The sequence below is a fragment of the Culex pipiens genome, chromosome 3, assembly GCF_016801865.2.
Source record: "Culex pipiens pallens isolate TS chromosome 3, TS_CPP_V2, whole genome shotgun sequence".
Lineage (NCBI taxonomy): Eukaryota > Metazoa > Arthropoda > Insecta > Diptera > Culicidae > Culex > Culex pipiens.
In genome coordinates this window covers 43,285,230-43,297,069 of record NC_068939.1, presented here as the reverse complement: position 1 = coordinate 43,297,069, position 11,840 = coordinate 43,285,230, and the positions used below count along the sequence as shown (strand labels likewise).

General features: G+C 44.5%; 1 protein-coding gene across 1 annotated transcript; it reads right to left on the bottom strand.

Moving 5' to 3' along the window:
- Positions 1-8,074: 8,074 nt before the first annotated feature.
- Positions 8,075-9,195, bottom strand: LOC120416491 (histone-lysine N-methyltransferase NSD2-like). The gene has a single exon (XM_052710203.1). It carries the CDS (start codon positions 8,868-8,870, stop codon positions 8,445-8,447), a length of 426 nt encoding a protein of 141 aa, XP_052566163.1. The 5' UTR covers positions 8,871-9,195; the 3' UTR covers positions 8,075-8,444.
- Positions 9,196-11,840: the final 2,645 nt, after the last annotated feature.

The following is an 11,840-nucleotide window of genomic DNA, read 5'->3' as shown; positions in this document are numbered from 1 at the left end:
TAATACTTGTAAACAATGTCATTTTTGATATTTATACAAAATTTCACTTATTCAAAAACATTCAAAGATACTTCTAGATCTTCCGACCATCGAAAAACCATTAAATTTATAAAAATGTTCAATTTCTCGCCAAACCCTTCACACTTGTTAGGTCAGCGTTTAGTTACAAGTCGCCGCGTTTCCACCAAAACAACACAAACATTGTGGTGCGAATATGAAAGAGTCATGTAAACTTAACCATCGATCTGGCTGGTGAGAAGAGAGTGGGAGCATTTCGCGCGAGAGCCCCCAAGAGCACGTGGCTGCTGCGCGTGTGCGAAATTTGTTGGCATTTGTCATCAGGCCGCGATCATCACAAAAGTGCACGTTGTTCGTGAAAGAAACATGGAACACGGTATTCTGCACACGGCTATAGTGGCATATGTGTGCACGAAATGGCGTAGGGGAGAGTGGAGATTTTATTTTATTATTTTGTATGAGCTGGAATAAATGTGATGAACAGTCCAGACTCGAAGGCTTTGGAAAAAATGAACTTCGGATCTGGCTTTGAATAATCGATAACGATTTTTTTCGCTGTCTTATTTTTCATTTGCAAGATTAAAAGGCCATTGTAAATTTCATTTAAATTTTTTTCCTGAAAAATCAGGGGACAAAACAATTATTGACCGAAATTGGGCCCTAAAATAAGCTTAGATTGCTGATATTATTGTTTACAGCGATAAAGCTTATTTTTCTGAGTACAATGACCCTTTGTACGACCACAAAGAGTTGAAAATTGGGTTTTTAATCAATTTTGAAAAATTGACTCGCGGTCCTTCTTGTCAGAAAAGCTCCTACTCGTTCCAAGGGGACCATAGTTGATCCAGCGATAAAATGTTATCTTGTCAAATAAATTTTTTGCATTAAAATGAAAAAAAAGTGATTAGAAATGGTTTTTAGTCGTGTTTTTTACCCAAGTTTTTACCGTTGTACATAAAATATACCCAATTGTAATTTGCATTGAAACTTGTTAAATCGATTGAAAACTATACTCAGAATACATTACATAAATCTTATTTATGTATTTTTACTTGAATAAAGAATTATAAATCTTTTTACAAATTTTGAATTCCGAGTTTTTTTTTCATAAATTTATTGATAAATATTTTGTATATTTTTTATGGTAGCAAAACTGTAATGATGTACAAAGCATTTTGAAATACATTTCACCAGATTTTTTTTTATTTTAATTTTTTATTTCGTTTAATTATTGAAGTTGTAGCGCATTTTCGATAACCGAAAAGTGTTTTTGATTTTGTTTAGGTTTTGAATGATTCAATTCTACGATGTTTATATTCTTCGTTTTGGTATAAAAAGAGATTTTTTTTAAATTTTCGAAGACAATAATAATGAAATGACGGGAAACATGTTCACAAATTCTAAAATATTTTTCAAAATGTATGAAGCAACAAAAAAAAATTACCAAAAATCTTACGAAAATCATGAAAAGTCTGAAGGACCAGCCGATTTCAGGAGCCTGATGAAATGGCTTCACGGGCCGGATCCGGCTCGAGAGCCGTGGGTATTTAACGGTCTCATTCGGTCTCATTCGGTCACGTCAGGAATGGAGATCAGACTCCAAGGCTGTATAGAAAGCCATGATCAGACTCCATGTCTGATGAGTCTGCAAATTGGGTCCTAAAATGAAGCTTAGATTGCTGATATTATTGTTTACAGCGATAAAGCTTATTTTTTCTGAGTACAATGACCCTTTGTACGACCACAAAGAGTTTAAAATGGATGTTTAAATCAATTTGGGAAAGTTAACCTCGAAAATCGAATTCGATCCATCGAAAAAATGTTGTCTTGTCAATATTTTTTTTTTTGCATTTAAATGAAAAAAAGTGAGCAGAAATGGTTTTTTAATCGTATTTTTTTTCCGTTGTACCTAATAATTGACATAGGGCTTTAGTACCCAATTCAAATATTGGACTACTACTACTGCCCACTGTGAATTTTGGCTCGAGCCTCGAGTCGATCTGGCTCGAGATCGAGCCTGAATCGAGTCGAGGCTCGAGTCAAAATTCTCAGTGGGTGGTGAGTGCCTCGATATGTGTGTGTGGTCCAATCCAATAGAGGAGAAAAGCAACTCGCGGCAAAATTTTGAGGCTAGGAATTTTGACAGGTATGATTTTCATAAAGTATTCGCCTCCTTTTCTTTCCCACAGAAAACCTGGGAACGAGGTAGCTGTCAAACTAGGCCAAAATGTTAAAGTCACTCACAAAATGAACTTTGAGTGATTTGAGTTCATTTCTGACGTCACGATTTTCTCCTCTATACCCGCTGGCCGGCAGCGAAATTATGGGAAAGGATAGTTTGTATCAGGGTGGTGAGTGCCTCGATATACTTGTCAAATTTGAGTGCCCCGATTGCAGCGACATCTAGGTCGTAAAAATTATGATCCCTGTCTAAGATTATAACCATAGAGTTATCTACGTGCGCATGTATTGCGTGTTTGTACACGAAGGGTTTTTAGGTTAAAATTTGTACCCGCCAGCAAAAACAAATGGTAAGCTTTTGTGCGTGAGATCGGGCTTAGATAGCTCTATTAATGAAACTTAACAACAAATAAACGGGAATAGACTCATCAGCAGCATCCAATTGGGTACTAAAGCCCTATGTCAATTTTTATGTACAACGGTAAAAAACACGATTTAAAACCATTTCTGATCACTTTTTTTCATTTTAATGAAAAATTTTTTTTTGACAAGACAACATTTTTTCGATGGATCAACTATGGTCCCCTTGGAACGAGCTGTCAAGTAGGAGCTTTTCTGTCAGGAAGGACCACGAGGTCAATTTTTCAAAATTGATTTAAAATTCCATTTTAAAAACTTTGTGGTCGTACAAAGGGTCATTGTACTCAGAAAAATAAGCTTTGTCGCTGTAAACAATAATATCAGCAATCTAAGCTTCATTTTACGACCCAATTGTTTGCCTTGAGAATAATAGGGGAGAAAATCGTGACGTCAGAAATGAGCTCAAATCACTCAAAGTTCATTTTGTGAGTGACTTTAACATTTTGGCCTAGTTTGACAGCTACATTGTCCGCAGTTTTCTGTGGGAAATAAAAGGAGGCGAATCTAGGGGTGAGACACTCCTAATCAATTATTGTAACGCTAATCAACTAGCGTTGATTTTGGTCAATTAGCTAATTGATTAGCGCTGATTTTGACAGATCATTCCCACCATGAATTAAATAATCTTGTCATGTTGAGAGAAGTTATTTTGACAGCAGCAAACGTGTTTTGTTTCGAATTGTTTTGGTAAAATTTGTACCGGAGAAGGTGGAGCAGGCTTGAATTTTGCTTAGTTCCCTGAAGGCTTCGAATTTCGACCTGATTGAGAACCATGACGACGGAATCCGGTTGAACGAGATAATTTTCCTTGAGGTTTTTCTGCAGACGCACCTCAACGAGGACAGATATTAGTGACAATTCAAAACCACGTCGCAGTGGACCTGATCGCATGCACCGGAACGCAAGCAGCAACGATAAGCCAAGCGCGCCTTCGGGAACTCTACCTCTACCAGCTGGCGGCCAAATTAAATGAGCACATGCGACGGGTGAAGGATCGATCAGCAGCGGCTGCGGCCGCCGTAACTTCAAGCTTAATGGTTATCGAGTACGACGAGTCAAACGAACAAAAGCAGGTCAACTGTCCAAGCTCCCCGCGGAACGTCCCCCTTCGCCAAATGTGACCGTCCCCAGAAGCTCCAGTGCCGAAACGTTCGCTAAGTAGCTATCTGAGCTGCAGGTGGACCCAGGCGCGTCCATCATTTCAAGGAACCGGGAGGGCGCCGAGGGGACATTTCGTTTCACAACAATCTCAGCGGAAAGAAAAAAAATGTGAAGACCGGACACATCTACGAGAGCATCAGCAATCTGAGGTGCTGCAACCTGCAGGCAGCAGCCAAGACGCCCAGCCATGACGACTGCGCAGAACAACTCTGCCACCTCGCTCTGCAGGCTGGAACGTTGCGTGAAAGACGAGACGCTTCAACTGGGGGCGAGGTTGGTCATTCCAACCTCGGCTGCGGTAGCCGCAACGGCAGCGGCCGTCAGTCGAGCGAACTCGAGGTACGTAGTTCGCAAGTCTTGATCCTCGCGGAAGGCCACCAATCTGGTTGAGGACAAGTTGAGGATCTCAGCCGGCCACGGGTGCGCAGCTTGTCAGTTGGTAACAAGAACTGACCGTGGACAAGGAGTTGTGCTGCAAGAGTTCACTCTGCCGCCGGGAGCTGATCAAGATCATCCGGGATAGCATGGTGAAGAACAGTCTCTGGTAGATGTTGAGACCCCGTGAAACCCCTCCTTAAGTAACTCGAACTCTCGCTTCTCCCCAAATTTAGGCAACCCAAATTCACCAAAGCATCGCCGCCGGTCGCACACGATATCGGCCTGCGTCAGCGTAGATCAACAGCAGCAGTGCACCACGATCGGTGCCGACCAAAAGCTGGTGGTTGTCGTCCATGACGAGACTATAACCAGTGCTGTTACGAGTCCTATCTGCACCAGACGATCTATGCGGCGAAAGCTTCGGCAAAGCATGCGGCCTTTCATGGTGAAGTTGTCGTCAACGGTGGAGTATTCACGGTCCTGCCAGTCGCGACCCTAACGCCTAACAGGATTCTGCAGTACCACGTCGCACACGCCAAGGCTAATAAGTAAGATGCGTAACGTGCAGTTCAAGCTGAATTATACACATTTGAACGCTTTCCTTTCAGGAAGGAACAACGCCTCGCAGTAACCAATCGGACCCATGGTCATCAGGTGAAACTCAGTATGGCGGTGCTCAACCAACAGTACCCGAATCTGTCAGCTGGCGGAAGAGATGGCCGAACGGTGAGGCCCCCGGATGGCTATCGTCCTCAAGCTTGCGATCTAAAAGCAAAGAGAATATCATCCTGAGAACAGCCAAACTCGACAACGTGTTCGCTGCAGATCTCCTACTGGAAATCCTCAAAATCAAGAAGTCTTCAACAAAGAATGCCTCATCAGTTCGGCGACCAAAAAGAACATCCGGACGCACCACACGACCAAAACGATTTCAACCTCGACCGCACTCAGTAGAAGGGTACATCGGCAAGAAGATCGGACTGCTTTACGACCTGGAAGATATGCGGCTGGTGAAGAAGAAAGCTGTTTCGAAAGGGATCAGTGGGGGGAAGATTTAAGATTAGTTTTGTTTGAATTTGTTTTTTTCTGTAGTTTATTTTAGCACACGCCAAGGCAAGTTGGCAATCTTCAATCAGTTTTTAAGACTAGCTAGCAACCCTAGCTCTGCAACCCTCGTTTGGCATTCTCCAAACCACCGATCTCTGTTCAGGTCGTGACTTCCACGGCGGATATCCTTTGCAGGCCCGTCCAAGTTTAAATATAGAATCTCAACGAGGGGGAGCGGCCACATCAGGGAATCTTCCGTTCAACCTTCCCCGTTTTTTACGATTCCTTGCACTACTCGTACTTGTGTTCTAACTATCCGAATTCGTTAATTTTCGCAGCTGATGAAGTAATATTTGACGAAGTTGTTCGCTTGAGTTTTAGCTACTATTGACCATGGTCCGCGTAGGAGATTCTTAAGCAATGGCCAATCGCTAACGGAGAGGTCGACGAGCGTGAATTCCGACACCGGCGACTTTGCTACAGTACAAGCTATTTACTGGCCGTGCTTGGTCTTCGGCGACTTGCTTCATGATTGATTACTGTTTACCATGGTTAACCGCTCGTTGATGGTGTTGAAGCAAAGCTGATAGCTGTCCCCAAACTTACGCCTCTTGACCTAACCTCCGGCGTATGTTCCGGAGTGTGTTTACGATGGCTGCTGGATCTTTTTTTAGACTGGGAGAAATCGTCCAAGATCGGTGACAGGATTTCCATGAGGCATTCGTTCAGAATATCGTCGATAAACTTGCACACGACCTCGGGCAGTTCACACGGTCGTCAACACTCCGGATGAAGGCGATTCTGGAGTGGCCTTTTCGGAAAAGGTTTTGGCTGGAGCGAAAACTGGAGAAGGTTCTGCGGAAGTGTTTGTTGGCGTTTCTTTGCATGCCATGTTGATTTCCGGAAGTTGTAAACCGCAACCTCCCGTGGTCAGGACAGGTCACCGGGGAAACCTTTGATTGTTTCTTCGATGTCGACATTCTAGAGCGTTGTTTTTCGGGCGAGCCTTTTGAGTTCGTCTGTTTTTTAGCAGCAGCACCATCGTATTCTGGATGGAAATAAACACTGTGTAGCGTGGAGGTAATCCTGCGTAGACCGGACAGGTACAGTTTTCCTCTTCCGCCATCTGGAAAAGTGGTCCATTAAGATTCGCGGCCGTTCCGGGAAAGCAAAAATAAATTTGTCGCAGCAACCACAAAATTTTGTTTGTTGTTTTGGCATTCTTGACAGATTTTTTATCACACCAAGATAATTCGAGAGGGTGGGAACGCGCTAGTTGATTAGTGTTGCGCTTATCAACTAACTGATAATTTGTAATCAATTAGTCGAATATTTTAGTTGATTAGGGCATGTGTCCTGCCCAAGAGTGTGCCACTCAAGGTTTTGGGCACGGTTCTGGCTCGGCGCCAGAACTTTTGGCCCCGAACCAATTTTATTGAAAATATGGGTAATGTCTTTTGAGTGTGTACACATTTTGACGTTTAGAACGTCATCCAAGTCGCCAAAGAAATTTTGTTGTTGTTATTATTTTATGTCGAACAGGCTTTCAATTCGCTTTGTGGCCAAGAAACGCCGGCTGGTCCAAGCAACGCACCGGACTCGAACAACCCGCAGCGGCCGGAGTCCACGGAACAGCACGCAACCTGATCGACGACAACCACAATCTGGAACCTGCGTTGCGATTCTCCTCGTCGGTGCCGGGTATCTTCGGCAACTAGCAGAATCAGCATCTGCAGCTTATTAAATAAATGTTGGTTAAATATCTGGACCCATCGTCCGTTCCGAAGGTGCGCTTCCAGGTTATTTGTACCGTCGGAGCGTTCATTCTGTTGCACGACAAGGACGACGGGTGATTATAATCACGGCCGGAAGTATCGACGAGGTGATGGTTTCACTGTCGGATAATGCCCCGAGATGTTCCGGAAGCGGACGTAAAAGTATGTGGCCCTAGATGTGGCCTCTTTGGTTCCGCTGGTGCTACAGATGATGATCGACCTGGAGGACGACGAGGAGTGATCCGTGTCGGATGAGACTGCCGATGATAACACCAGCGACAAAAATAAGATTTCCGAGTCGGCGTGAGTCTTGTCGGAAAGGCCATTCTGCCGCACATTATCGCAAACATTCCAAATATGTTGAACTGGAAGTAACGGCACGCCGCTCTGATAGTCGTCTTGGAAGCTGGCTAGGGTTGCCACAAGCAGATGGAAAGCATGCTGACGAACATCATGCAGGGCGTGCTCAAGTAGTTGATTGGCCCATCCGAGAGTGCGTTAAGCCGCCTGTAACGCCATTGGTCAAATGGCTACCGACTTAGCGCCGGTCGTCGAGAAGAAGGCCTGGGCTGACCGGCAGTGGGGACTCTGCATAATCAACGAAATTTAGTTTTCCATTTCAGCGAAGCCTATTAATAAACGATTGTCAGTACGGTTAAATTGAACTAGGGTTGAGCTCATTACGATGATAAAAAACGACTTCCTCCCATCGAAGGTTTGATGTCGGAAAAAGAAAAAGGAAGCATAGGAGTCGGAACATCGGTCCGGTAAACACACCAATTCCTTGGTTGATAGACCTGCTTGCCGCAGGTCTTTTCTGGTACACAATGTTGTGTTCGCAGCATGAGTTTTTAATGCATCTCCAGCAGCCGCAACACGCAATAAAAACGTATGACGACTTGCCGGATTTCTCACATGACGTGAACCCAACCCATCTCCGTTCCGAGCTTGGTTCCGAATCTCATCAGGCTACCGGAGTAGCTCCACCGATTGCGGCTGCAACTGCTGCAGCGTTTTAAATTTATTTCGAGTACATTTACAAATTTTCGTATTGGTTACTCATTGTCATTACACAACTTAATAACAATTTCGTTTCCTCGTGAACGTTTACTGATCAAACTCGAGGTCACTCTCGGCAAGGTAGAACACTTGTCGCGATGGATCCGTAAGGTACTTTGCCGCAGGCGTGTGGCGGAAGAGCTGTAATTGCCGCCGTCGTCACTGTTGGCATTTGAGCACTCGAGCAGGTAACCCACGTTACAATCTGCACCTGGAAGTCGCGCAAGACCGTTGTGATTATCCCACTTCAATTCTCCGTTCCTTGGTTGACGATCAGCCCGCAACACTTGCTCGCACCACAGTGGCAAATCTTCTTCTGGCCGATCGTCTCAAAGTTGTAGTTGAAGGGGAGCTCTTAGACCTGGTGGAGAAAAGAGTAAGAAGAGTTAGTTGTAGTAAGTGTTTTTACCGGTATTTCGAAAAACTTACTGCCTTGAGGTCCTTGAGGGCAAACAGCCCCACGGATTGGCTTCCGCCGACCTTCCACAGCAGCGTCTCGCAGTTGGACTCGCACGAGTAGTTGATGAACCGGGCCAAGTTGCCCTTGGGCCCCGCGTCGATCGTCAGCTCCGAGTCCACCGTCAGGAAGTAGTAATTTTCGTTCTTTTGCTTTATCCGCCGCGGCAACTCCTCGTTGATAATCACTTCTCGTACTCGATCACGCGACGCGCGACCAGACCCCAGCCCTTGATGGGAATTCGTTTGGCCTCCAGTACCTAGTACTGCTTCCGTTTGAAGCACTGGGTTCTGGCAACTTTTGCTAGCTGGAAAGTCTTCGGATTGCACTCCACGAGCAGCGCCCGGTTGATGCAGTTCGAGTTTAGCCCGCATGGGTCCTTGTCCGACGATTTGTACTCACCGATCTAGTCCTCCTGTCGAAATAAAATAGATTTAACAATTGATACGGAAAACCATCCCCTCGACAAACTCACCCCGCGTTGCGCCCTCTCAGCGGAGCAACGATGGACCTTGTTGGCTCAAATCGTCCTGGGTCGATTCTTCATTGTACCGCTCCATCATGTCCGACTGCTTCCGGCCGCCACGATGTCCGAGTCGCCTTCGTGATAGAGGTAGATTCGCCTCCGGTTGATCCATCCAAAATCGTGCGTGCCAAAGAAGCGCACGCAAATGTCCTTTTGCTCGTATTGCCGCCGGAACACCATGTCCGGGTACGCTGGCACGGCGATCTCGTTGTATAGCGGCATTCGACCGGATTCGCACTCTTCGCAGATTTAGCCACCTTCCGGCGGGTTAAACTGGAGGCACTCGAGATGGAAGAGGCCGTTGGGCAGGTTTCTCAGCAGATCGACGTGGTCAGTAGCTGGAATCCGGCGGGGAAGCACTTGACATCGGGTGGTATTTACGAAGGACATCGAATGCCCCGGACGAGGGAGCCCCGTGTGGCGGTCGAGTTGGTACGAAGATCTTCCGTGACGCAGGAGTGACATTTGTGATACGGCAAAGGAACAATAGTCATCAGAATCTGATTGTTCGACTGCTTGACCGGACCACTTTTATTGTTGCTGTTAAAAACCGCGTGCAACTTTTCGCAGGAAGAAAAAAACAGGTTGCCTTTGTTTGGATTTTTTGGTTGACAGTGACAGCTGTTGTGCGGTGCACGCTAAATTTATTTCCAAAAATCGGCTACTTTTTAATCAAAGTTCCAGACACGGTTCCAGCTCGGTGCTGGCTCCGAGCTCGAGGTTCCAGCACCGGCAGAACCGAAGTGTCACCCCCCTAGGTCCTGCCCCTAGAGGCGAATACTTTATGAAAATCATACCTGTCAAAATTCCTACCCTCAAAATTTTGTCGCGAGTTGCCTTGTTCCTCTAATGGTACGTTCGTTTGATGGCTAGTTCCACACTGAGTGCCGCACTCAGAGCTGTCAAAGTGTTTCTTTGAAGAAACTCGCGCTAGTTCCGCACGAGTTTCGCCGCCATCTTGGAACTGAAACTCTACACCCTTACCAAAAATCATGATTTTTTGAGTTCCAAATCCCACTTTTCATACGAATTTTTCAGTTCAACCCATATAACCATTTTTATGGTTGTAGTACCTGAACTCAAAAAATCGTATGAAAAGTGGGATTTGGAACTCAAAAAATCATGATTTTTGGTAAGGGTGTAGTGCCGCACTCGATATTTTTTCAGTTTCATGCGAGTTCCAAGCACACTGACAGATGACGTTCGATTGAACCAAAACTGACACCGACGAGTGCGGCACTCAGTGCCGCACTGGCTGTTCAAACAAACGTACCATAAATATTGAGTGTGTAGCAGTGCGGCTGTCAAAATCGCTACACTCAAAAAAATATCCACGTTGAAGTTACGTGAAAAGCTATGTGATATTTTTCCACTAGAGTTTTCACGTAACTTCTATGAGGTGACGCTAGTAGAAATGAAATTTGCTTGGCCAGATCATTTCAGGTTGATTCTACGTGTTTCACACGTAAAAGCTAAATGAATCAATCGATGATTTCTATATGTTTGTTGTAGTAAAAGTTATGTTTGTTTTTAGTTTTAGGAGATTATGTCATTCTTTTTTTAAATATTAATAAGAAGAAATTGAGTTCAGTTTTTATAACCTATTTTATTTATCAATCAATAATTTTCTTCTGAGCGGTCTAATCCGTTGCAACGCACAATACTTCTTGTTCTTCCCAACAATTGTTAATAATTGCCCCGATGATGAGCTTGACCGAGGATCAACGATTAGTCGAGTCCCTTGCCTTGTCCACCGACCACGATTAGCTGCTGCTCCTGTCATGGCCGGCATGAGGGTGACCGCAGAGCACCCGGTGTAGACGATTGGATCAAAGTTGGACACCAGCCCCATGATCTGGAACGGGTACTAGCACTTCTCCAGAACACACTCGGCGATGACCACGTCCGTGACATTTCTGGTGGCGTCACCACAGTTGCACCGGTCTTGATAACCATTCCGACCGAAGAAACCGGGATCGCCTTCTAGCGGTCCTTCGGGATACAGCCAATGTTGGCAGCGGCCACCATTCCAGAGGCCAGAAGGAAAAGAAATGCGTCTGCCAGAGACCGGTCTCTGAAATAAAAAAAAGTCAAATAAGCAGGAAGAAACCATTAAAACTTAATATTACTTACCAACTTTTACATTTTTAAAGAAATTTTTTGAGCACAGTTCGGTAGCAGGTTTTCACTGTGCGCCGTAAATTTTCATACTAAAATAGTCACGTAGAAATTTGGCGAACTCGATCTATCGAGAAAAAAAGGTGCGTTGAAGTTACATTTCAAAACACATAAAAGCTACATGAAAAAACCTAGTGGAAAAATACTATAAGATTTTTCACGTAACTTCAACGTGAAAACCTTTTTTTTCAAAACACTTTCACATTATTTTTACGTGTGTCACGTAAAACGAGCCTAGCGAGGGGAAAATCGGGGTTACGTGATTTTTCAGGTAGCATCAACGTGTGGATTATTTTGAGTGTATCTCTGACTCTAGGTCTATTCCCGTACTGCAGAATTCTGCAATTCTGCACAAAAACCGCAGCAGAGCGTTCCCGTACTTTTCTGCAACAAAAGTAACTTTTCTCTCAGGCAGAACTTCGGCAATGAGAGAGGTAGAAGTTGCAGCAAACCCGTTCCCGTACTTTTCTGCAAGCTCTCTCTTCTCTTTCTTGTTGAAAAGTTACTGCAATTTGGTGTGATGGAAGTTGAGTACACGCTTACATAAAATTTGCAAGTTGGGTGAAATCAAGCATTTTATTATTATTTGTAATAATAAATGATTTTGAGGTTGTTTTTTTTTTTGCCTGGTTTTATTGAG